At 39.8% G+C, this 27,507-nt stretch overlaps 1 protein-coding gene across 2 annotated transcripts; it reads left to right on the forward strand.

Moving 5' to 3' along the window:
- The first annotated feature begins 5,236 nt into the window (after positions 1-5,236).
- Positions 5,237-27,507, forward strand: SLCO1C1 (solute carrier organic anion transporter family member 1C1). Of its 2 annotated transcripts, XM_062570473.1 has the most exons (14): positions 5,237-5,379; positions 8,344-8,485; positions 9,555-9,687; positions 10,331-10,452; positions 11,112-11,258; positions 12,344-12,442; positions 13,221-13,466; positions 14,553-14,717; positions 18,523-18,718; positions 19,744-19,909; positions 20,371-20,555; positions 24,437-24,501; positions 25,696-25,813; positions 26,878-27,507. In XM_062570473.1, exons 1-14 carry the CDS (start codon positions 5,251-5,253, stop codon positions 27,095-27,097), a joined length of 2,133 nt encoding a protein of 710 aa, XP_062426457.1. In that variant the 5' UTR covers positions 5,237-5,250; the 3' UTR covers positions 27,098-27,507. The 2 variants fall into 2 exon arrangements, with proteins under 2 accessions (XP_062426457.1, XP_062426447.1); XM_062570463.1 differs by lacking the exon at positions 11,112-11,258 and having other exon boundaries at positions 5,251-5,379.

Below are 27,507 nucleotides of genomic sequence, written 5' to 3' on the forward strand. Positions count from 1 at the left end.
AATCACCCAAGTTCACAGACCATGCAGGATTTCTGGCCACTCTAATTTTAAACAAATGCACTCAGAACTAGTCACATTATTCACAGGCTTTACCATAATGTGAACCTGCAAATTAATGTTGCCTTTTCAATTGCCATAACCTCGTGACAGGAGAAACACTGGGCTAGAATGAAGAGGAAGTTTGCAACGTTTCCCTTTCATTTTGGCCAAGAACGTGACTGACTCTCCAAAGCAATTCTGTCCTGTCCTTTAACAGACCTTTTCAGTCTGGCTTTGCACCGTGTTGACAGGGACTTTGCTTTGGGGCCTCTGGGGAACAGGCTGCACTGGGAATACTAGGAAATACTTGCATCTGGGTGGGAAAGCTTTGTGAATAACTTGCTCTCTCTACATCCTAGCCTCTTCCCTCTCCCCACAACTCTTCTTCTTCCTCTTTTTTTTTCTTTCTTTCTTTTTTTTTCTTTTTTTTTTTTTTTTTTTTGTCTTTGTCTTTTTTCTTTTGGTCCACTCTTTTATTTCCTGAGAATGAGCATTTAAGAAGATGAGGATTATATATGTTTTTTTTCTTTACAAATCTTTGTCACGTGCCCAATGAAACTTGCAGCAAGTTGCAAAGAAAAATATCCCCAGAGTGGGAGTGAGGGTGGAGGGGAGGGGGTTTAGCTACTCTTCAGGGTTTCAAAGTTCAGCACCAGGTGTCTTTGCTTTGCCCGTGTGCCCAGTGTCCCGCAATCTAGAGGAGGGGAGAAAGGAAGGGAAAAAGTGACGAAGTGGAGGAGGAGGATGGGGGGGCACAAGCGCAGAGCGCTGAGGCGAAACAGGAGACAGCGATTCTCCCACCCCTGTGTTTCTTTCTCTGCCTCCGGTATAAGATGTGCCTTCCTAGACTGAGTATTTTCTAAGAGGTGGTTTTCCCCCTCTAGCTTTTCCCACCGCTAAGTTGGGACCACTGCGCGTGCAGGCATGTATGGGTATAAGCGGTAGAGGGAGCTTACCCACGCAAATTGGTAAGCACCATCCCTGGGGATTGCAGCTGCCAGGTAAGACTCAGTTTTTCTTCTTCTCTTTCTTGATGGCCCTTTTGGAGATGATATGCTTTAGCTCATCTGGTCCACTTTCTCTGTACGGGCCTCCCGGTTCTCCCCCCTCCCCCCACCTAGCAAATGCTGCTCTGTGTCTGCAGGCTGACACACGGTAAAGGCACCTCTAAGGAGGCTTATTGCGAAACAGACCTGCTTCCAGCGGCTGGAAGGACTTTTCTCAATGTCTGGAGCTTGCACGAGTTTAGGGGCACTTAGGGAATTGCCTGTTTGCCTCTCGCGTGCTCGGAGACCTTCTCCAGACCAGACTCTGAGCTGCAGCCCTGCACCCCCACCAGCGCTGTGAAGATGACACAGGAGCTGTGGCACGGCCGAGGCTTTTGGTGGATGCAGACGTGCAAGGAGGGGGCCAGCGCACCCCGGCGTGGGGATGAAGGGGGGTGGGAGGTGTGCTGCCGGCCGGCAGCCAGCACATCTGCAGCCTGGATTTAAGCATTTGCAGCGAGTGTGACAAAGTTTGTAAGAATCCCCTCACTTTGGGGTATTGAGTTTAGTATCTTGTTTTTCTGTCAGAATAATCAGTGGCCAAATTCTACCCATTTTATTTATTTATTTCAGTACTCCCACTAAAGGCGGTTTTAAGAAGGAATTCAGTTGGTGTGATCTGATTCTTCGTAAGTGTGGTAAAACACAGTGTTTTTCTGTCCCTTATCTTTGCAGAGGTTAAAATGTCTCCATTTTTGGTGGTTCTTGCTTTAACCCTACCTGAGAGAATCACTACTACTGTAAAGAAAATTGCTAGTATAGGTTACACTAACAGAATTAGACTCTATTTTCAATTATATACCTACATTTCCCATGAATATTATGGAGTGGTGCAACTATCAACAAGAAAAGGTTTTCCTAAAAGAGCAAAAAACCTTACCCAAGCTTTCTTGAATGCCTTACTCTCTTAATTCCTAGTAAAAGTTACCAAATGGATTTAGAACAACTAAATCCATGGCACTCCACTGGCAACCCAATATCCTCAGAGATCTTTGAAGATTTCAAAGTGCTATATGAGCTTCAGAAGATGCTACTTGTAACTAGGAAGCACTGTTTAGATAGTGTATGGTTGCAAGAAGGGAAAACAGTGTTTGTGCCTTCAAGTTTTATTGTTTCTGCCTTGTTATACTAGGTTTTATTCTCACCACATCATTATCTGCTTGTATAAGAGCTGAATATTTCTTCTGCCACAAAACTTGCATTTTGGATGATCTTGGAGATCATGTGCTGGTTTAATAATAAAGACTGATAAAACCAGTTAGTATATTTTTATTATACAAATAATATATGATAAAGATATACACATAAAATAACAAGTACATTTAAAGTTTGTGCAGAGATAACTGCTGCACAGATATTATTTTCAAACTCTTCGTGAGTAGGCAGAATGCACTAAATCCGTATGATTACAATCTTTCAATCAGGCATGTGTCTTTTCATGGATTTAGCTTAAGTGTGTGTGTGTGTGTAAGTATCCATGCATAGCCATTGCTGCAGTCATGCACGTGTTAACAAATTACATAAAGATTTCATGACTATAAGCATTTCAGCGGGGTGCGTGTGTGTGCACATATGTATACTGAGGGAGAAATGCGTAACGAGGGCTAGATATGGAAGGCTTGAATTTAACACTGTAACATGGATCTTTCTCAAACGTGCGGAGCGCTGCACACCGACCTCTGATTCTTTGCTCTTGTTGGCCAGATTGGACCAGTAACCTGATCTCTGTGAAATGATGTTTATGCCAGTAGTTAACCTCATGTTTCTTCAGTGTTCCCGCCACACCTGGGGAGGAAGAGGCAACCCTAGATTCCCGGCCGCATGTTTCGCAGCATGCTGGAGAAATGCGATATCCAAGATATGGCAAAAAGCTGAGGCTGTCTCTGTAGTGAAGTCAGTAACAGGCCATCTGTGACAGTCAGGTATCTCCCAGTGTCACAGCAGAGCTCTCTGAGCTCCTTGAGCCATTGGGAGCATATTACGAATACTCCCAAAATAATGCCAATGGCACCAAAAAGTGCTTGAGAGGCATTGGGCATGTTTGTGATCAAAGCACAACACTCATTGCACAAAAGAGGAGAGATTAGAGCTAGTGCTGCATCGGCCTGTGATACCACCAAGCGCACTTCTCTGCCCTCTGGCTTGGGCTGAGTTTCCTGCTGAGGCGTTATTGGGGCAACTGAACTGAGGCCCAGAGATACATGGCTTCAGGTTGCTCTGGGCTGGAAAACCTGTGTCCTTTGCATAGCCATACCGGGGGATCACCTCTTGCCTCTGTTTGACATCTGGAATTGGATTTTAAATGGTATTATTTCCTACACTATGTTTAGCTTGTAGAGTATAAGACTTGTTTGAACACTGCTACCCATTCTCTGTCTGTATGAGAACTGCCCAAGCTTCGTGTGGCATGGATTTATGTGTCGCTCTCTGGTCCTGGTGTTGCATACTCCGGCTCCATGTCTCTGTGGCATTTTGGAGGGGGTTGGTGTCAAACCTCTGTGTGAGGTGCAGAGGAAAAGACTGCGCAGCCCCTCTGCTCCCCTGCTGGACTTTCCCAAGTTGAGTGTTGGTTACGCAGACATAAGGACAACGCACCACAGGCAGGGTCAGGCTGTTTTTGTTGCAAAATTTTCATTATCCGTTTGGATTTTTTTTCAGCCTTAAATTCGTATAGTAAAAATACGCTCAGCATTTCAAACTTTAAGCTAAAGGCTATCATCTCATGTGTTTACATATCATCATACCTTATATGAGCTTCATGTCCATGCGCTCAAATTTGAATGAATTTAACCTCACTCTGCTCTCGGAGCCACATGCTGCCGTTCTCCACTGAGCAGATTCGGAAGTGGAGAGCATAGAGAGATGAGATGGCTTTTCTCAAGATTACAAAAAGTCATCTGCAGGGTAGGAATAGGTTATAAGTTTTCTGCAGCATGCACAAGCCATCCTTCTTTCATTGTTACCATTCTTGCAAACATCTTTACACTCAATAGCGCTAGTATGGAAATTCATTATCGTTCCTGACACAGCAGTGTTGTATGCAAATATTTTTCTCTTTTTACTTTGTCCATTCTGAACAGGGGCTAGGCAAGTATTTGCATGAACATCTAGATAAACTTTTGTTAAATTTAATGGATTACATCACATTTTACATTCTGGAAACACAAGTACCTACTGCACAAACCCTTGGCAACCCATGAACACATAGATATGTAGAGATATGCATACATTCATGCACATATATATTTATGAACATGCACACAAATATATCTTTTATTTGTATGAGGCCTGTGTCTTTATACATACTTATAAAAGAATAAGAACTTCACCTATTTCTGGTTTCAGTCAGAAGTTCTGTAGTGCTGCTTAAAAGTGAACACAAAAGCTTATTTAATAAATATTTCCAGATCTGATTTAGAGATTGAAATTAAGAACAAGGTACTGTAGCATATAAGTAGAGATTTAAGAATTACTGATATTTTTTGTTTTTAAACTTCAGTATTTAGGTTTTTCTTTACTTCTTTGTATTTACCTGCAAAGAAGCAAATTAACATTTTCCTGTAACAATTGACAAAACCATTGAGCCCTAAGGCCCTATCTAAAATGGTAAAAGGAACTAAACCTCTTTATTCTTGTGTAACTCATTAACTAGCATCAGACGATTAGAGCTAATGTTTCAACATAAAACAATTCAAGTCCCTCATTAACAGGGCTAGATTTCCTTTGATCTAATTACTTGATGTCCCAGATATATGGGAAATTCAGAGATCAGCTCTGAGAAATCTCTGCAGACACAGTCACGTCTAGAAACATGAACTTACATATAAACTCCAGAAACATTATTTAACATTAACAAGCCTCATTTAGTCAGCTGGTAATGCTTGGTCAAATATTCAATGAAATCATGTTGACGATAGCTAGAGAATGAAGATGAAGACTGCTTACTGATGTTTATCTCCATTATGATAGGCAACTGGATTGCAAATTTCCATAATTAAACATGCAATGCACTGTTCAGATTCTGCTGTAAAGTTTGATAATTGCTGTTGTAGGGAAAGCTGTACAGCAGGGTGTTGTTGTCACATGACGAGCTTTTCAGGCTGAGCTAATAGGATGCCCTTTTAAAATATTCTTCATGTTTTCTGGTTTAGAGGCAGGGGATATCATGGAGATTTCGTCAAAAGAAAATACGCAGTTTTTCTCGAACAACATAGTCCTGCCAGTTGACCGATCTTCCTTCAAATCTGAATCTTCTGCTTCCAAGGAAAAACAATCATGTTGTGGAGGCATAAAGGTATAGTAAGAGTTTTGAATATTCTGCTAGGCACTTAGAAGACCTCTTTCTTGGTGAGCTAACCTTTTTCAGTTCTAGTTTTGTGTTGTTGAGGCAGTATGAAATTATTCAAGATGTTTCTAAATTGCAAAAAAAAAAAAAAAAAAAATCTGAGCAGAGGTGAAAAAAACGGTAAAAAAATTCCTCTGAGCAGAGGAAGCACTCTGCTTCGAGCCTCCTACCGGAGGCTTTACCTGTCTGATGGTAGGAGCATCGTGCCTGGGAGGAGCAATCCTTCTGGGAAAGCTTTTCAGGGACACAGCGGGATGGACACCAGCACGGTGCTTTACCTACAGCCTCTATCAGTGTTCTACAGATGTGGCTCTTGCAAAAGGGCTCAATAAATCCCCAGGCAAATGTGAGCTGTGTTCATCTGAGGCATATGGAAATTGAATCTTTGGTCTTGCCAAAGATTCTTTTCATCTTGCACATTCTTTATTTCTGTTAGTTTTCCAAACCAAAATCAAACAAATCTTTCAGAAGACAGATCCCTTTCAGACATAGAGCCCAATAAAGTCATTGATTTCAGTGGTAGTAGAACCGAACTCTATAAATTATGCAGAGCAGTTAAGATCTTCTTGGATTGAGTAAGATAACTGTGGTAAAAAGTTTTGGATTGCTGAATATTCTCTGTGGTTTTGCTCTGCAAAGGTCAAGAATCAGAGTCCTGTTTTGAACCAAAAAATGAGTTGTATTAATTAAATTCATAATATAATAGCAATTCTATCTTTGTTCCTCCGTTTGCCTCAACAATAATCAGATTCCCTCATTGAATAAAACTTCAGTCACAGATTAGCCAGTCAGGAATCAGCTTAATAGCTCCAAAAATAGAAGAACAATAATATTACAGCACAGTTTTTTGGGTTCAAGAAAACTGTGGCTTCTGGAAACTAGGACTGACAAGATTAACCTTTAGAATACCCCCCCCAAAAAAAAAAAAAAAAAAAAAGGAGAGATTTGGTGGGTTGTTTTTTCATTAATTATCAGCCTTCCCATGCATTAAAATTGCCTTTATTGACCAAAAAGATATGGTGAAATACTTGCATATGTACAGGCCGTGACAAATCACGGAAGAATATGAAATCATGTGCACTTTTCTGCCACAGCTATAAATCAGGAACATTTCTTCCATCACAGTATATGGTCTCCATCTCCCTCCTGGGATAGTTCCAAATCAAGAGTAAAAATCAGTGCCAAAGTAAGAGACGTCTGAAGTTCTAGTTTCACTCTATAATTTTCTTGTGGAAAAAAATACCTGTTTTACCATTACTGTTTAAAACTCAAAGGCATAAACACATAGCAAATGCAAAAGATTATATCAACCTTTTAACCAGAGAGCTTTTTGAGAAACCTCATAGTGGGAAAACAGAATGAGGTATTGTTTATTTACCTACGAGCATTTGTGAAAGAGATATTTCTTAACAACAGTACTAAAAAAGAAAAGTATGTTGAATGTGACACAGACATTTTTGAAGCTTGGCATAGGAATTTGCATTAAACATTGATTGTATTAAACATTAATTTTTGGTAAACATTGATTTTTGGTACCAATATGCCTTGTCAAATGTGATGTTTTAAGGATGTTGTGCTTGGACATGGAGCAGACTGTTCAGAGCACCTGCTTGTTGCAAGCATGATTGCCTAGAGAGCAGTCCTGAAGGGTAGGGCAGAGGTCTAGACCTCTTCGTGTACCAAATGTTACTGTGTCTTTTTATTTCTGGTTTTGGTTATTTGTTAGGTGCTTTTTTTTGTTGTTGTTGTTTTGTCTTTTTACATTTTTCATAAAGAGCAATATATATTCAGTAAACACAGCCTGTACTTGAAAATAGAAAGCAGTGTTGTGGTTCCTAATACAGATTGCAGTGTGTCTGAGCATTTCTGCAGTTAGTAAACACAGTAAGACTGCATTTACATTAGGAAATAGCTCTGTAGGAGTGAAACAGTTGGTGCTGAGGACCCAGCAGTCAGTCTTTACGCATCTCAGGGCAAGGTGTTACTTCACACTAGCTCTAGCCTTGCCCCAGAGACTGAACCTCCGTTATCTGTTAAAGTGACTTAGCTGCCCTTCTGCAGCACGTCTTCCAGTTTAATTTCATTTGCAAGATCTGCAGTGTGCACGTTTGTAATGTGAACCAAAGAGCAGTGAAGAAGACAGGAATTTCACTTCCAAAGCACACTCCTGATTCAGCCTAACACACAAAAGACAACGTGAAAATACCTCTGTGAAGATAACCGCCTCTGCAAAACAGAAGGACATGAGAAGGTTTCCCACCTGCGAGATGCACTAGGTACTCATAAGAAAATGCAGATGTTGTTATAGCTGAAAAGAGCTTTGGTGGGAAGAGGGTAGTTACGAAGAGCTACATCTACCTCCTCGTTGTTTAACAACCAATTCTACTCTGAAGTTCATGCAGCTGAAGATACTGCTGTATGGACACCTTACTACCACCCTGGGCTTCAAGAGAACATCCTCTAGAGCAAGACTCTAAAATCCAGCTGTTTCTTAGATGCCCTGGTAAAATGGGTGTAAATACATGTTTTTAGTCAGGTTCTTACGAGGCAGAAGTCTATGTTAAAAAAATACTCCTCTACTAACACTTAAAATTTATCCATACTGTCGTTGTAAGATGCTCTCCACAGAGGGATCAGGAGGCTGCTGTATTTCTCCGTTCTTCAAGTCATCAATTGACTTGGCATCTACAAGAAATTAGCAGCTGTACTGGCCACTAGTAAATTCAGTTTGGATTGTTATTGCTCATAGGAAATGCACACATTGACAAACTAGTGTATTTCACAAAGAGTAGGAGAAATATTACATGATTATTTGGGAAAAGAAGAGATGAGAATGTAAGAATTATTTTAAAATAGTTAAGAGTAAAGCTCTCTGTATTGCTTGATTATAATCACTATCATTTTCTTTCACAGATATTTCTTGGTGCATTATCTTTTGTTTATTTTGCAAAAGCACTGTCAGGAAGTTATCTAAAAAGTACTATCACACAAATAGAAAGAAGATTTGATATCCCTTCCTCTTTGGTTGGCGTTATTGATGGCAGTTTTGAAATTGGTACGTGCTGTGGAAACTCATTTTTGTTTTCAGAAAAAAAAGTGATGTAATTTGTTTTGAAAACTATATCCCTCTAGCCCGTTAACACTGAGTGAGATTCACCGAGCAGTGGTCACCATGACTTAATGTATTTATACTGGCTAAGATTGGGCTGCTAACACAAACAATTCAACATATTCCTAAATATATTATGATAAAGATGATAGTAGTGGCCAACACATTTATGTATGGTTCTGGTTCGCATTGATTCTCAGAACCTGTAAAGACAGAAATTCCACTACAAAAACAGTAATGGCCACAGAATACATTATTCCCGTTTTACTCCCCAATAAGTAAAAATTTTAACATACGATGTGGAGTGAAGGGTCATTTCACCCATTCAGGTAACTACATGTTTTGATAAGCTCAGCTGTTGGCTAGCCCAACCAGAACTTCATGTCATGAAGTTTAATAATGCAAATTTTACCTTTAGAATGACAATTTAGCTGGACAGATTTCAGACTTTTCTCTCCTTTTGTTAGCAGTCCTTTTCATCCATAAGTATTTGTCCAATCCCACCAATGTATTTTCATGCTTTGGTAAGCAGCAAGAGTACAAATCTCTAATTATAATCCCTCTCCATTTTCCAGTCCATCCAGGTCTCTCTTACACTAAGCTTTCCAGCGTGACATCACCTCTGGCTATTTCAAATTACTGAATTTTTCTCTTAGGTGTTCAGTGGACAGTGATATTCATGGGAATGAAATCTTGGTTTAAGTACATAAAGCTTTGTTTGATTCCTTCTTTTCTCACTTTCCTGGATATTTCTCAACTTCTGCTACTGGCTATCATCCGGCATAGTCCTTCTCCTCTTTTCTACTGCTTTTCTAAAAGCTTAAGTTTTTCTTATCAGAGAAGGTATTGGGCTCCCCTAAGAATGCCTGGAAATGGGGAAAAGAACCAACCCCATGTGATCAATCATCTCCTCCTGAAACTGCTGTGCATACTCCATGCTAGGGATTTTAATTTTAGAGCCTAGGTCTCTTATCACCATGTCGTAAATCTCAGTTTTCTTTTTGTACTTTCAAAGGGAACCTCCTAATCATAATTCTTGTGAGCTATTTTGGAGCAAAGCTTCACAGGCCAAGGATAATTGGTGCAGGCTGCTTAATTATGTCAGCTGGAACATTCCTAATTGCGATGCCCCAGTTCTTCATGGGACGGTAAGCGCACAGTGGTCGACGTTCTCCAGCTGGGCTGGGCACACCGGGTGTTAGCTCATTAAAATATTTAGGCATTGACTGTGACTGGGCCAGTAGAAATGGGCATATGTTGATGTGGTTACTCAACTTAGTATTTATTATGAAAGGGCTTCTTTTATTACAGGAAAGCAAGTAATTTAACATATACCCCATTCACAGTTGTAATCAGCTTATCAACTCATTAATCTGTGATCTTGATCAGCGACTTTTTGACATGGTTGAAGCATCATAAAAGCCTCAGCGGTGAAGTGATGAACAGAGCAAGGAAGACAATCTGAGTTTAAAGCACAACCTAGAGGGTACACTGGCTGTCTGATAATCAACGTACGCTCATGTAGATTTATGTATTGTAGAAAAGGAAAATGCTTGTTAAATGGAATTGCATCACTGGGACACGGAGAGATCTGAGGGAACCATTTTCATGTAGCATCACAGTATAAACTGAGCTTCATTTATTCCTGCAAACTGCACAGATCACTGACAACATTATAATGGGATGCAGTTGAAATCTGCATTTTAGTGCTATGGGCATGTCTTCCATTCTTTTACTTTTCTTTTCTTTTTTTTTATTTGGAAGAGTAAAGAAAATTTTGTTTTTAAACAGATATAGGTATGAAAGATTTCCTTCCACCATGAATTCAACTGGTAGGCTCTCCCCATGTCTGCAGGAAAAAAGCCAAATTCCACACTCAGCCTTGGAAAAATCTCAAGCCAAAATAAATGCAGGTAAGAACAATCCCTTTTAAATGCCGTGATAAGCACACTAAAATACATCAAAAGGCTCCCAAACTCTACTGCACTATTTTATTTGGATGTTAAAACAATAATTGGGAATCAGGTAAATCTTTCCAAGAGAAAAGCCAAATCTACTGGGTGAGACAGATTTATCAAGAAAGATTTGAAAGCCCTTCTGCAAACTGCCAATATGTCTTCTCAGGTTGGGACCTTTCCACCAGCCTTGCTGTATCCTATATATGCTTTCTGCAGCTGCATGGCTTGCAGAAAAGCCAGGTGGTCTCCCCTAGGACCTTGGATAGTCACTGTCTTCCTTCTGCTGGGAAATGTGTTTCCCAAATCTTTCCAGTAGGAGATCCCAATTTTGGCTAGAAGCAAGTGAAAGCAGTTTCTATCTGGAGATAGCAGCAAATTCATAAATTTAGTCAACATTTAATATCTTTGGCTGAACCTTGTCACACTAAATGTGTCTGCCTCAAGCTGATTGGGTTAAAATTTCCACTCTCATCCCCACCTAATCTTTTTTTCACAGTTCAGGGTACACTACTTATTCACTTCAAAAGTACTTTATTCACCTTCTTTTAGTCCTGTGCATTTAGTAGCAAAATGTTATGAAAAACATGTTGCTGTCTCTGTTCTGATGTATGCAGGATGTGAAAAAGAAGCTGGCTCATCCATGTGGATCTATATTTTACTGGGAAATCTCTTGCGTGGAATAGGTGAAACCCCTATCCAGCCTTTGGGCATTACATACATTGATGATTACGCCATTGAAGAGAATGCTGCGTTATATATTGGTAAAATAAATAACTTATTTTCTCCTAACGGATTTTTCCCTGGTGGAACCTGAGTCATTCTGAATAACAGAATGAGTGTTATTGAACTAACCTGCCCTGACTGTTTTGTTTGCATCATTTCCAATACTAAAATTTTATTTAACAATCATGTACACTCCAAGGACCAAGTTCCCCTTTAATTATACCAGTCCAGTTCCACTATCTTAATTTGAGAACAAAATTTGACCTTAGGTTCCTGCTGTTACCTTAATCTTCCTAAATCTTTTCGATGTGGACTACTGAGCCTCTGTGCACCATCAGCTCTCTGGAAAATTATAAAAACATGTATATTTTTTAAACACTTAAAATAGAATTTCAGGAAACAAAACTCCAGATTCATGTAGAATTGTAACAAATAGTGCAGAGGTTTGAAAAGCGGGGATCACTGTTTTCTTGTGTTCATTGTGTGAAGAGCTCTGCACATTCATCTGAAATACTACAAAAAGTCCTGCCCTGTCAGCATCTTTTCTTCCTGTGTTTTCAGCCTGGCAAAAAACTGATTCCCTGTGTAAAAAACTTTTCTTGCCAGATTTTTCAGAACAATTCTGAAAACTCAAAATATGGAGAAAGTTTGACTTAGAGTCTACTGAAGTAAATATTGGGTACCATATCACAGTGATTTTTCAGCCTATTTGAGATCCACTATAATTTAAATTACTGAAACAATTTCAGTAATTGATATGTGTTCTCCAGTTACTTTAATCTAGTCAGTTAAACAGTTTATATCAATTATAGAGTGGTGTTATTATTGAGCTTAGGCCATTAAGTTCTTTGAATTTCTTTTTTCTAGGCTGAATTTCATTTTTTAATTTTATGATAACTGAAAAAAAAGAAGTATTGATGTACTGGGCCAAATTTTATTGTTGGTTTCTTCTTGTAGAAGTGCTAACTTGAGTAACTAATGTGTCAGAGAACAAAGGTTGACTCAGTATTTTAAGACTGTATCACTTGTTACCTACCCAGTGTCATACTTTGTTCTTATGTATAGCAAGAACCAATGCTTATTTTCACTTAGAAACATAACAGTCGCCTGTTTTCTGTTGCAGGCTGCGTACAGACAGTTGCAATTATAGGCCCAATATTTGGCTTTCTTCTAGGATCCCTGTGCGCCAAGCTTTATGTTGACATTGGCTTTGTAGATCTGGGTAAGTCAGAAAACTCAGGTTTAAAAATTTAGTCAGGCTCTAATATGCCTGTTCTAGACATGTATTTTAGGGCAAGAACTTTATATTTCTAGTATCTCTTCTAAGAATAAGGGGCTAACAGAGCAGAGCTGGCACCTTAGGCGATAAAATGATGACAGCAATGCAGCGCCTCATGCGAAAAAGCCTAACAACAAGAACACCTCTGGAGGAAGTAAGAGGCTTGACCCTTCCTCAGTCCAAGCAGATCCTGCCTTGCAGGAGATCACTAGGGAGGCAGCAGGTACCAGGAGGAGGTAGACCCAAGGCGCAGGATCCTGATAAGAGCCAAACATGTGAATTTTGGATTACACTGCCATTGGATAGAAAATCAGTCCTGAAGCTTGTAGCAGAGCTCCTGGTTTCCTTCTTCTCTGGAAAACATCTTCTGCCCTTGTTTCTTGCTGGCTCCACAGCTTCTGTGCAGAACAGCCCAGCTGGGAGCAAGCTGTGACCATCTGCAGTAACGCCCTTGGTTACACCTTGTCTGGGGATGTGCACACAGCATGCTGTGGGCCCCCGAGGTGTTAGGGAAAGGCCACTGCTTTCCCCAGGGGTCAACAAGCCCTTATCACCTCCCCTGAGTCACTCTTGTAACACCAGTAGAGAGACATATGGCACAGACAAACCTGGGGTGTGGGAGGACTCTCCTGGAGAAAGTCCCTGCAAAAATCACCTATGTTGTTATCAGCAAACATTCCCTAAAAGCATTTGTTTGTGTCTCCTTTTTGACTTTCTCCAGACAGCATAGCAATAACTCACAAGGATGTGCAGTGGGTGGGAGCTTGGTGGCTGGGTTACTTAATAGCAGGTGTGATTAGTGTTCTGGCTGGCATCCCGTTTTGGTTCCTGCCCAAGCACCTACCAAAACCCGAAAGCCGAAAGGACTCCAGTACCTCTTCTGAGCAGTCAAAGTTCATCACTGAAGATAACAAGGAGCGACAGAAATCTTATCAGCAGCACGTGAAGATTGCTGAGATGGCAAAAGGCAAGTCACTAGTTTGTTTCCTCACTGTTGAGTCCCTCTCTCACAAGCTCTTATACCATTTTATAGCCTCCTTTTTTTTTTCCTTCAATGTAATTTTCCAGCTAGCTAGTATGTGCAATTCTAGGCAACAACTTCATTTTTCCCTAGACCTGCTCTTGTAGGTAAAATTTCTTCATCTGAGATTTGTAAAATTATGCTAGTGGCCCCAAAAGTATCATGAAACTCTGCAAAACTGTTTCCTTTGCAGGTCTTGGCTGTTGCAGGAGTGGAAGTCAAATAGTGATAAGCTGTGATGGCAGTTTCCAAACCTCTTCTTTGTGTGCTCTAAGCTTCTTTTTCCTTTAAGGCCACCCATTAATAAAATACATACAAAAGCTGACCAGAATAACGATGGGCACAGACCACATACAGTATGTTAACTAGCTATCTGGATTTCAACACCATCTGTTTTGCACAATCCAGTTTCCTTGGCTCTACCTTGCCAAAAGTGTTTTTCACAGAATGGGTAAGGTTGGAAAGGACCTCTGGAGATCACCTAGTCCAACCTCCCTGCTCAGGCAGGGTCACCTAGCGCACGTTAGACAGGGTTGCATCCAGGTGGGTTTTGAAGATATCCAGAGAAGGAGACTCCACAATCTCTCTGGGCAGCCTGGTCCAGTGCTCTGTCACTCTCACAGTAAAGAAATTCCTCCTCATATTCAGGTGGATTTTTTTTCCTCAAAATTTGAGTCTGCAACTCAACATGCTTGTGGCTTACCTTCAGCAATGCTGAGCACCCTCCAATTCCCAATACAGTTAAAAGGAGCTGTGGCTGTTGAGGACACACAGAAACCAACTCAGATCTGTTTTACGATCAAAGAAAGGTACCTAAAACAAGATGTCTCTTCTAGAAAATTGTTGCTTAGTAATTTGTTTCACCATTACCCCATCCAGAAATGCAGCTCCTAAGAGCATCTTGAGACTTCATTTATTCCTTCTGAGGTATGCTGCAGTTTTCCTTTGGAACAGGCAATCATATTAAAAAACATTATTCACAGAAGTTATTCTCTCTGACCTGGTTGTCGTTTCCACTATTTTGTTTTGCAGATTTCTTGCCATCACTGAAGAATCTTTTTGGAAATCCAGTTTACTTTCTGTATTTGTGTGCAAGTATCATTCAGTTCAATTCTTTAATTGGCATGGTGACATATAAGCCAAAATATATTGAACAACAGTATGGGCAAACATCTTCAAAAACTAATTTTGTTATAGGTAATGCTATATCTGCTTCTTGATACCTTATAAATGGGTGTTTTAGGAGTGGCATATACCTCTGAGGAAAATTGTTTCTTAGGCTCTGCTTATTTCTTCTCCTTCTTTGCATGGCTTTAAAATAGTATCTTGTAGAAGGTAAGTTATTTCATTTTGGCTTTAGCAGTAGTCACTTCTGAGTTTATCTATGCAGATGATACTGCAAAAGGTTGCACAGTTTGATGCCTTATTTCCAGTTCTACTGGGAATTTGAAAAACAGTGTATGTACATCACAAGAGAATAATTGAAAAGAGAATTAAATTTAAAATACTTTACATAAATTGTCGTCAGACAGATCTATTCCCTTGCTGTCTTCCCATTTATTTCAACAAAGGATACCATCTAAGCGAGCGCTAGAGGACTGACCATAAATTAGGTGTGATATTGCCAGTGATTTCTTACTTTTCTTGAAGAAGTTGGTGTTAAATAAAAGGAAGTCAAAGGCATATCAGTGATTGTATAATACACACAGAGAAAATCAGGTATTTTGGCCTTAGCTCTGCCCCTTACTTAAGAGCTTTTCTCAGTTATGAAGTTAGTTAGTCTCCCTAGCCCCAGGTATAACACAATAAAGAGGCTTCTTTTGCCGCTGCTACTGAGCTTCTCCTCTTCCAGGCCCAGAGGGAGAAACTGTCTTTCTCTACTAATCGCAGGGACAGCTTTGGGAGTCTGGCCTCCTCTCTTCCCGCACCTAAAATCCGAAGCTGTGGAGGCGGTCATTTTTGGAGACATCGTCGGGATGGTGAACTTCGCTGCCCAGCTATTGAAACGAGAGACTTGAATTCAGTTTTTGAGGTCCAGTGATTCAATAGCATTAGACAGCAAAAAGAGGTTTATGTCTGTGTAATACAGAGGGAGCTGCCTTGTTTTACAGCTCTCAAGACAGCATTAGTTGCGCAGCAACAGAGGTATATAGGTGCAGAAAAGCTGTAGTGATCCATTGTGCTATGTTAATTCCTTAAAGATAGAGGCTGGAATTTCCTGGCACGAAACTCCTTTAAGAAAGGAGAAATCTTCAACTGCAGTCGATGACCAAGGAAAGTCCAGAAAATAATCCCCACGTTCAGTACAGTACTTTTCATTGTATTCACAGATTTTCTGGAGCTAAGCTTTCAGATATGTGTGAACTGATGGAGGATTAAGATCCATCTGATTTGAGAAGGCAACTGTATTCAAGAGAGGGTGTGTGATGGTAGGGCTATGAAAGGACTCTGGCTGAGCAGCCATCCCTGCAGTAAGGGGTTTCCCTTTGTGCCTTTCCTTTCTCTCTCAATCTGCTGTCTCCTTTTCTCCACTAAGAAACTGAGGGCTCAGCAGAACTAACAACATCTGTCTCCCTTTCCTTTCTCCTTTTTCTTCTTCTTTTTTTTTTTTAACAGTCTGTCTCAATCTCTTTGATAGATATCAGAATTGTCAGGGCAATTTGAAGCACTGTAACCAAAAACAGCTGAGCCTGTAAAAGGGTATTTTTTGTAGTCACAAGCCAGGAATATACAAGAAAGGAAATGGTTGCTGCTGTGTTTGTATGGACTTTATTTTAAATATACATAGAATATATTTTCCTACAACGCCAGTGTCAAGTACTAAAGATAGCTGTAAGAGAAGTACAGATGAGCCACAGAAGTACTTATGAATGGGTAAGCGGCACTGGGGTATCCCACAGCTCGCAGTTTCTACTCCAGGCTCATCTGACAGGCAGAAGAAAACAGGCAAATGTGCAAGTTGAAAGTGTTTGAGCAGGGCACTCACAGGAGATTGTGTAAGGCCTCTCTGCTTACACGTGCTGCATTTTGGATACTGCTTCTGAAATCCCCTGAAGTGTGGTATTCACGTGTGCTTAGGATGACCAAATGCCACCCCAGCAGTAACAGGACTAGGCAGTTACAACTGCGTTTAATAAACTCTCCCTTGATGTACTGGTGGCAAAAATTAGATTATCTTGTTTTACACTGTTTTGCTCAGAATAAGCTATGCTTTATAGTTTTGTCATTACATGTTTCTTCTCAAACAAATTACTTGCTATAGAGCCTCCTAATCATAGAAAGTAATAGACAAATGTAAATGAAGTATCTCATGGCAATCCTTAAGTTAGCATTCATTTAAGCAAGGTATGGTATTGAAATGAAGGTGAAGGCACTGGTCTGTGTCTATACAGAAAACCTCTGCGTAATCTGGATTTTTATAAAATATTTCCTGAAAAATACATTTCACTCTGTTTCTACTGGATGGAATAAGGCTATTTTTTTAAAAAATAAATACCTTCTGTCATCTCATATAATCACTACTCTCTTTCCTACATAGAGGTGGATACACTTTGACTCAGTTTAAGGGAACCCTTAAGGGTTTATTTCTCAGCAGGAAGATTAAATTCCAATGTTGTGAACTCACATTTGAAATTAAGTAATTTGAGATCATATTCTAATATCACCACACTCCTGAATAAAGTTCCTAAATATCATCTATTATCTGAACGTATATATGCTTTTGTACTTGCTTTTGTTTTATACACCCAGCTCAGTACCACTAGGTGTCAGCATTAATTAAAAGCTGCAGAATGCATAGTCCTGTAAAAATGGGGAATTTCATATACTAGAACCTGATGGTAAAGCTGGGAAAATCATTTGCAGTCTCACTGAGATCCAGCAAAGAGCACCATGCTTGCTTATGCAGTATCTTTTACAGTGGTCTCTCTTTACATCTTTTTTGCTTGTATTGAACAGGATTTTTTTTTGGTCTCGATGTCCGTGTCTATCAATACGGACGTTGCTTTGAGCAGAGCCGTTCAGGTCAGGATTACTAGTCACCCAACCTTATGTGCTGTCTTCACTGCTCTTTGAGCCTGGTAGAGAAGAGTGGCCTTTGGGGTATACATCTCTCCAAACACTCACCTGAGGGAGCATTTCAGCAGCCAGAACCAGAGATCTTCCTGTTATGCCCTCATACTTCTGTGTGCGGAGGCAATGGCGTATAGCTAGCTCTGTCCTCACTGCAGACTTCCCTAGGGGGTCATCAGGAGGATCATTCAGCCAGTGGTTCCTGACTGTATCGAAACAGAAGAAGCAGCAGGTCTCACCTGAGATTTCTTAACCTTGTAGGCCAAAACTGGATTTGCCCTCTAGGAATGAGTAGTTCAGGCTACTCCTGCCAGCAGAAAGGGGAAGGAGAGAAGCTGGCAGAGTAGCACAGCCCCAGAGAGTGGCCTGTGCTGCTCCCGCTGCCGTTATATGGGTGCAGGACAGAAATGGGGCAGTGGCAGTGTCTGTACCAAAAACCCAGAGTGCCAAACTGTGCAGCAGGACTGTGGCCCTCTCGGCTACCCTCAGCAGTATGATGCGCTAGATGACGGCCCACTTCTCTGTGCCCATGGCAGTTCTCACGAGCACTACTGTGACATTATGACTACGACTGCAGAATATCACAACAATAATGGAATTTGAACAATCTCTTCACCAACAAACTAATAGTGGAAAAAACCACAAAGCTTAAAAAATTGGCTGATCACTATCTAGACCCTCTATACAATCTCACTGATAGTTATGCATCTGTCAAAGAACTAGTGGTGACATTTTTCTCTAGAAATAGATTTTCGAAAACAGTCTTACCACCATCATAGAAATATTCGAAATCTGGACAAATAAAATCTCCAGACTGAAGATATTCATATTTTGCTACTTCATGCTAATGCTGCTGCTGTTTTTGTGACTGTAGAGAATAATTCATTGAACTGAAGTTTTCATTGATACAGATTTCTCTGTTTGATTTCAGGTCTTATCAACATTCCTGCTGTGGCCTTTGGCATATTCTCAGGGGGGCTGATCATGAAAAAATTCAGAATCAATGTCTTAGGAGCTGCAAAACTTTCCCTGGGATCATCTTTCTTTGGTTACCTTTTGCTTCTTTCATTATTCGCTATGGGCTGTGAGAACTCAGATGTGGCCGGGCTGACCGTGTCTTATCATGGGTATGTTGGGAAGTGCAAACTTCAGCATAAACTTCTATTTCAAAGCAAACTCCTTCCTCATTGTATTCCACAAGGAATATATTTTTGAATGGAGAATTACTGACCTAAATATACTTCTCATAAATTTGATTCAAAGCAGTCGAAACCATTCCATTTATTCCAGTGGGCATTGTGTCAAAATCCTTTTGTGATTGTCTTCAGCTCTGAGGGCTTTATGCCACAAGTGCAGATTATTTTTCTGATTACTTTTTAATTACTATTGCCATGGGACCCATCCTTTGAACCTACAAATTCCTGGAAATCTGAGGAGCTCAGTAGGGGGGTAATATTCAATTAATTGCTCCTTGCCCCTGTGTGCTGCTAAACAATCCATGGCATGTAACAGCTTCTGAATCCAAAACTTAACGAAGCAAAGATTAACCATTTAACCATGAGCACAGAGGTACACTGGCACTTTTGGGTCATTTTTGCCCCTACTATTACTCTACAAAGCTCTTTCTATGGAAGGACCTTCTGCCTCTCTGATTGCACAGCAGCCTCAGGAGTAGCTCAGGTGTCGACTTCAGCAGGAGCCAGCAGACAGGATGCAGTTAGTGGCCTTTCAGTTTGGGTGAATCTCATTCTGGTCATTTCCCTACCAACTTCTCCAGCAATGATTTCCCACAAGTAGCTCACTCCCCTCTTTGCAACTGGAGTAATCAAACTTTTGTCCAGGTTTGATTTAACTGTACCAAGCTTCCAATAATTAAAATCTTAGAAAATGCATGAGCAGAAATTGCTAGCTGTCCCGCTGAAGAAAGTAACTGCTATCTCATAGTAAGCTTATGAAATAGTAAAATGCTTCTGATAAAAGAGAAAAAAGAATTAACACTCCTGTGTGAAAGTGAAAAGAGACAACACCTTAATGGACTAAAAATACAAAGGCCAACCTCAGGTGCATCTGGCAGAAAAGATAACCCATGATTTGATAATGATTTCTTTCACATCTGCTAGAAAGCATCATTCCAGTTTCTCTTTTTCTACAGAACCAAACAGATAACTCATTATGAGCAAGCTCTGTTTTCAGAGTGTAACTCAGGCTGCTTATGTTCCAAAAACGACTGGGATCCTATATGTGGGGAAAATGGAATTACCTACATTTCTGCTTGTCTTGCTGGCTGTCAGGCATCCAATGGAAGTGGAAAAAACATTGTAAGAGAGTCTTCTATTTCTGTATATGATGCTGTAGTTTTCCTAATATAACTAGTTCTGTCAGAGTAACTGAATTAAAATTGAGTAACGTAAATCCTCCCCAACCATAAACTCCTGAAGCTTATAGCAATCTGCCACCCACGTTTAAAACTTTCTCAAGTGCTGCTTCCAGTAGAAATCCCAAATGAAAATTGTAGATTTTTTTTAGCTGTTGGCTACCAATACAACTAAAGACACAAACACACACGCACACACACACACACACAAATTACTGTCATCAAAAGTAGATATTTCTTTTAGCTAATTCTTCTTCAACAAGAAAAAGACTTTTTCCTGCTGTAAAAGCTCTTCCATTTTAGAATTAAATTTCTGTCTACCCAGAAAAACATGATGAGGAATGACTATGAACTTCCTTTCCCTTCTGTTCTGGTTATCATATTCTTTCACCTACTGTCTTTCAGGTATTTTATAACTGCAGCTGCGTGGGAATTTTAGAATCTCCTTCAAGAAGCCTCTCAGCCGTGGTGGGACCATGCCAAAAAGGAAATGAATGTCCAAAAATGTTTCTGTATTTTCTGGTAATATCAGTTATCACTTCATATACTTTGTCAATAGGTGGCACACCTGGATACATACTACTTCTAAGGTAAGCAATCATTTCTTTTACCATTGCCAAATGTTTTCAAGGTACTTTGACACCTGTAACCAGGTCTTCCTCCATTCCTAATAGTCTGTGATGTATTTTCAACTATGCAAGGAGGATTTTAAAATACTCTGTCAGTACTAAAAGACATCCTCAGAATTTGGCAATGAGTTTTCTTACCCCTGAAACACATGCTTCTGATTATCCTACCTTCCATATGTTTCTGGCTGTAAACATAATATAGCAGGCCTGATTATCATTTATATCAAATCCCACTCACCTTAATCCATTTTACCTTACCAGAATGATGTGAAATGGCCTTCATGTGAATGGAAATTAGCCCTACATGTGCCTGAGTGCACATGTATGTACTTGTAGTTCTCCTCACTTGCGGTGGATACCAATATGCAGGTGACCTAACACAAACCCAGCTCTCCTCAGCTCAGCTCAGCTCTTCTTCTTCGGTCCATTATATTTTTATATTCTTTTGCTACTTTAAAGATTTCTCTCTTCAAACTATGGATAGATTTGTCATGAGACGGTTTTTGTTATCATAACAATTGTGAGTTTATCCTGTGTGTCCCACATGATTGTTCCATTACTTATTTAACTGCTGGAAGTATTTGTCCACCACCAAGTGTAAGCTTTTAAGATAGTTTTAGAAAATACAAGTAGAATATAATACTTGCAGTGCATAACTTGGACTTTTGTCAACTTTTGGGTTCTAAGTGCTGCTCCACTCTGTCTTGAAAAGCTTTCTTTTTCAGTACCTTTTTCCAAATTATTTCCGCATGGGTACATGCTGCTTCTCAAATGAAACAATAGCAAACATGTAATTAAGCTTTATTATTGCTGTGTTTTTTTACCCTAAAATTCTCTTTGCTTTCGAATGAAATTCTCTGGAACAGGCTCTGTCTCATTGCCAGTGTCCTTATACTACACAGAAAAAGCCAGTGCTAGAACTGCTGAATATGTGCTATATGGAAAAACCTAAATTAAAAAATGTAACTCCAGCTGTGGTTCCAGCCCAATCCTTGAATCAGAAATAATGTTCGTAGAGACTTATAAAAACGGTTGGGGTAATGATCCTTCCTCGTTGCCATCCACAAACACTGCCAGCAAAATACATGCCTTAAACCATGTGAGCTGTATCACTTTACCGACCCACACTATAGCCTTGGCAGTGTTATCATCAAGAACTGCGAAAAGATGCAGTGTCTTTTTCTCCAAGGAGTAACTGCAGGAAGACCAATCATACTCTAACCCATTTAAGACCACTTTTCACTGAAAGGTGAAACCATTCACCATGAAACTGCCCATACACCAAGAGGAGGATGATTCACAAGCTGAGAGCTTGCACCATAGCAAAGCCATTAACATTTCTGTCAGATTACCTGCTGAGGTTGCTTCTGCCACAGGTTTTTCTGCTGTATCAAAATGGGCTTAAGGCTAGGCTGGGCTGCAATCTCCTGTTTTACTTCCGTGTTATGCCCTTTTTTGTCCACAAAACATGGGGTAGGAAATGCACACGTCTGGTACTACACGGGCACCCTGCTGCTGTGCTCAACTACTTGTTATCCGTCCTGTCTCCACCGGAGAAATGTTTGGGAGGAGACACTCTTAGCTGGACACCTAAACGCTTAAATCATATGGAGCTTCCCTGGAGAATGCTTGCTCTTGAGAGCCTTGCTGCTTAACAGATTTATTTGGAGAATATTAGAGAGGTTTTCAGTAAAGATCCTAAAGCATTTTGTTACATGAAACTGGAGAGATGGCTTTATTGATTCGGTTCCAGTATCTTTCATTCCCGTTGAAAATCACTTTACTTTGAGAGTGGTCTAACTGAAATTGAGAAGTTACGTGTTCCTCAGCTGGAATAAAGGCATCAGAATCTGTTCCACAGACATGTTTCAATATGTTAAATTCTTTTTTTTTCTTTGTAAATGACTTGAGGGCACAATTCCATTTTAAGCTCATACTTATTTTTCTGAACTCCATCAGCAACTGACTTTCCCTGAAAATCTGTCTGAACAGAAAGTATGCTTTTTTTCCCAGAAGGGAAAAAATGCTCAACAAGTAAACAAGTACTCCCAAAGCCAAATTTCAGACTTCTTTTAAGTATCTTTTTGCCCTTACCTTTTTTTAAAACATTGACAGTGTTCAGCCAGCTCTGAAAAGATTCGGGTACACTGTTTTGGGATGAGTATGGGATATCCTTGCATCTGCTGTGGGGCATGAATAGAGCCAAATCTCCCAAAGCCTAGAAGATTTAGTGACATTTCAAGGGTTTACAAGGGTTAAATCATTGAAGTATGTTTAAAGCTAGTGACTGAGTCATTTGCTGAAATATCTTTCAGTGGTTTTAGGCTACTGACAAATGCTGAGGAACTTGGAGAAGTCCTGAAGTTCATGAGGAAAAAATTGCAATTTGGATTGCTCTTGTTTAAGAATAAGCAATTAACAGGAGGTCAGCAGGTAGTGAAAAGGAAGTCTCAGGTCTCCCAAAAAAGGTTTAGCTTTTTAGGGTCTTGAAGTTTTTGTGGAAAGATAACACAAATGTTCAAACAATTTCTTTTCTATCTGAAAGAGAAGATGTCTCTGTTATATTATATATGAAGAAATCTTAGCAGGATATAAACTTTACAGAACAGATAATACATATCGAGTTTTTGGTTTTATTTTCCACTCTTTGCTTTCTATGTCCTCACATTTGGTTAAACTAATTTCCAGGCAGACGCTTGTGTAGTATGGATCCTATAGGAACAGTAAAACATTGTTCTTCTGGCTTGCTATTGTATTACATCCATTTTTGCAGAGATGACAATGTCTGGGTAAGCCACAATTATAACAGATTTTATGGCAAAAATCCATGATCTTCATTAGCGAATGAAGCCCTCAGATTTCAAAATGATATGCATACAAAGATTTTTTTGACTGTGTCAGTACTTTGGTATTGTTTTCCATACATGCCCTTTGTGTCCTTTTACATTTTCACTAAATCAAGGGAAGATGATCTGAATGTTCAGAATAAGCACTTAATGCTATCCTGGCAGATACATTGGAAAATAATAAATCAGGTCTGTTGGGGAACCAAATAGCTAGTTCTGAAATGTCTTAATAAATTTGTAAAAAGTATTTCCAGTTACATGAATTTTTGTGCAAGCTGAGTCCATCCCAGTTCAGAGCACGTAGAGTGCACTTCCAAAACACTGTTTTTAATTGATAGTAACTGAATATCAGCCTATTTTTTTTATATTGAATAGAAGGACTAACACAACAGGGAGCTTTATACATTACCATAATGAAATACATGCACTAGTCTCAACATGTATCAAGCATGTCCCAGCTTAACCGTGTGACTGGGACTACTCACATGTTTAAATTTAACTTGAGCCAGAAGGGCTTAGGTTTGTGTTCAGGAGCTCACACAGGGAGTTCAAATGCAAACGATCTGTTCTGCCAGAGATTTTTCTTCACAGGGGGTGTGATCCTGGTCCCAGATACAGGGAAATTAACATAGTGTGCCTAAATGCCGTGTATTAATCTAGGTCATTATCCACAATTTTATCAAGTGCTTAATTGAATGAGATGATTGTTTGATTTCATGAGCCTATTCTTGTCATCTGTTCCTAACTCCTATATTCTGTTCTTATCTGAAAATGCATCACCATCTTAAAATTTGGTATTCAGTGCAGATATTCATAACTCTTAGATGCAATTTTAATTTTATCACATTATTTACATATTTCTATAATTCTACTAAAGTCAGCTGCATTAAGGAGGGAAAAGTAATATCTTTTTCCTCCCTCATGCTTTCTATTTGTGTTCAAATTATGCACAGTCAATTCTTAGTCGATACTTAACACTAATTTCTTTATTTTTAGATGCATTAAACCACATTTGAAATCATTTGCACTTGGGATCTATACCCTGGCAATAAGAGTGCTTGGTAAGTCTGTTTGGGTATACTTTAATTTAGTCCAGTTTAATCTTTATTAGTCACTTATCCCAGATTTAACCTTCAACTGTTGAAAAGAATTATTTCTAGCTGTCAGGTCAGTATTATATGACTAAAAAATAAAAAAAGGAAAAGACTTGGGAAAAGGAGAGCAATTGTATACTTTGTAAACCCTATAGCTGTATCATAATAAAAATGTAGACTGACAAAGTATCTAGAGGTGATAAGGGATCTGGCTTAGTACTATGAAGCTAACATCAAAATTACCTTTTGCTTCCTCTTATCCAATAACAAGCCTAATGGTCAGGACTAGAATATTTTGTGATCATTATTCAGGCACGTTTTCTTTAAGTTTTAGGGGAATTCCTGAGGTCAGAGTTGACTGCAGCCCTGTGGTAAAGCTATGTGCAAGCTTTCTCTTAAAGCAAGGGGGCCAATGAACTGAGAGCTCTGAAATCTTCTAGGTCTGATTAGAAAAGAAAACAATCAGCATGAAGCAGGGCACTTATTTAAATAGAGAAAATTTAGATGAGCTGGGTGAGGCAGATGGAAAGAAAACAAAATAAGGTGTCAGTTGTTTTCTTACAACATCTTTGCTAGCTAGGCTCTTTCCTCCAGGCTTACTTGCTTTTGCAGCAACCATCAGTGGCTCCCTAGGTTGCACAGGGTCCACATTTTGTCCTTTCACACCCCAGCAAACGCTTTTCCTTTCCATCACTGATAAGCATAGCCATGCCCCTGCTGCAGGAGGACCCTGCTCCTATTAGTATACTTACACCCATGTTGCAGGCTCCCAGCCCCAGTGTCTCTCTCCCTTCGCAACTCATCCATGCAAGCACGCAAGACACAACCACCACCACCCCAAGATGAACAGGCTCCATTGTGCTTATGGAAGGAGAAATATCTCCCCCTTTTCCACAGAGTTCCTACAAAGCAAAGCAACCAAGCCATGGTAAGCTTCAATAGGCATTTTGATGTTCTTCTGCATTTGATGCCTCATCCTAATTTCACACAGGGCATAAAGGTGTGGGGGGGGATGCAAGATGCAACTTCATAAGTCAGCCAATAGGGTGGAAGTGTAATTATTATTTTATAGTGTATGTTAGCATGACTCTTAATCAGAACTGATTATGCTGGAAAGTAATGTTATTGCCTCTATTTCATTTCTTTGTTAAATACATCCAGCTGGAATTCCAGCCCCAGTGTATTTTGGAGTGGCAATAGACACCACTTGCCTGAAATGGGGAAGCAAAAGATGTGGAGGAAGAGGAGCATGTAGACTGTATGATTCCAGGGCACTCAGGTAACAACTCTTGTCAATTCATTCCTTAAATACATCTACACACAATGAACTAGCATTCATAGGAGAATTTGCATCAAGTAAGTTGGGTGAAAAATTTCACCTTGAATGAAAGGTCTGAAAAGCAATTATAATGATGATGATGATGATGATAATAATAATAATAATAATCAGTTTTTAGAGTGTTCTTTTTGTTTAGTCTTTTCTGGTGGATGTTATTTCAATTTGAAAATATTTACAGATTTTCATTTTTAGCCCCCAAAAATTCAATTTAACCCTCAATTTTCTACTAAAACTCCTCCCATTTTCTCAGCAGCTCTGCTAGGGGGAGGGTTGGAGGGAGCTGTTGTGTGCCGTCATTGTTCCTTATTGGAGCTGGATCACAAGAAGAAAGGGAAGATGCCCTGAAACACGCCTGGCTTATCGAAAGGCTTAAACTCTGTGCTGTCTTTATTGATTCATTGCTAGAGAAGAGTAATTACATGAACTGTATTCATGAATGGCATTACCCTGCCATGGAGAACACAGTAACAATGGTAAAAGGAAAATAAGAGAACAGGGCTGCTGGTAAGTTGTCACCTCTTCCCCTCCTCCCCCACAAAAATAAAACATGAGAAGAGAGATACAGTTTCTTTTGAAAATTTCGTCATTTCAGACCCATTACTAATAAAGCATAATGAGATACTATTATTGTTGTTGTTGTTATTGTCACCATTATTATCTGCCTGCAAATCAAAAATGCCATTGGTATCGCTGCTACTGCTGATGAGGCAACCAAAAATAAATTAATCATCGCCCTAGAAATATTAGCATTTTTCTCACCGAGTACATTGGAGTGGAAGACGACAGTCAATGGCTGACATACTTTCTTTGCCACTGTCCACACAATACTTGACCTGAATGAACTGTGCATCTCTTGCTGCCAGCTTCATCACCTTGCTATCTTGCTTGAACTCCTTCCTCACTCAGCTTCACCTCACAGAAATATAAATGTGTCCTTACTGCCAGGCTTCCTTCTAATTGCACATTTCCTTCAAGACAGGTCTGATAGATCTTTTCTCTCACAGATACGTATATCTGGGACTGACTTTGGTGTTGGGCACCATGTCCATTTTCTTCAGCATCGCAGTCCTTTGGGTCCTAAGGAAAAGGTCTGCTCCACAAGATGAGACTGTGCCAGCCAACAGGAGAGGCGCTGGTTTAACAAAGAAGAGGAAAGATAACTTTGTCAATAGTGACCATTTAATTCAGACAACTTACTGGCCAGAAAAGGAGACTAGACTTTAAGAAGATTGAGATTTTGACAGTGACTTTATCTAGTGAGTGGTGTTCCAGGCAAAAATTTATCATCATTGAAGATCTTGAAGTGAGTTTAGTATCCTCTCTGAAAATGTTCATATTTATGTAATTTTTATTGTAAATGCAAAAAACAAAGGACAAACATTTTAGAATATGTATAGCTCTGAAAACACTGCTCAGCATTTGTCCTACCAAGTAAGTGAAACTCGACAGAGGGAATTTGCTGGGGCTAAGGGGGGCAGCTTGCTCCCTTGCTGAAAAACAGGTTTTATGGCTGCCCCTCAGCTCCATTTCTCCAGGTCTAGCCACAACAACCACTGCTGCCCCTTCCCTTCTGCACATGAGAAGTGGTGCACAGGCTGCAGAACCTAGCTATAGTGCTCTCAGCCTTACTAACA

The sequence above is a fragment of the Rhea pennata genome, chromosome 1 (genome assembly GCF_028389875.1).
Source record: "Rhea pennata isolate bPtePen1 chromosome 1, bPtePen1.pri, whole genome shotgun sequence".
In the NCBI taxonomy this organism is placed as follows: domain Eukaryota; kingdom Metazoa; phylum Chordata; class Aves; order Rheiformes; family Rheidae; genus Rhea; species Rhea pennata.

Excerpts from the sequence above, each read along its gene's own strand:
- SLCO1C1 (XM_062570473.1), top strand. The coding sequence starts at position 5,251 with ATGGAGATTTCGTCAAAAGAAAATACGCAGTTTTTCTCGAACAACATA. Across the intron at positions 9,688-10,330 it reads CCCCAGTTCTTCATGGGACG|ATATAGGTATGAAAGATTTC; the intron begins GTAAGCGCACAG and ends GTTTTTAAACAG. Across the intron at positions 13,467-14,552 it reads GATTGCTGAGATGGCAAAAG|ATTTCTTGCCATCACTGAAG; the intron begins GCAAGTCACTAG and ends TTTGTTTTGCAG.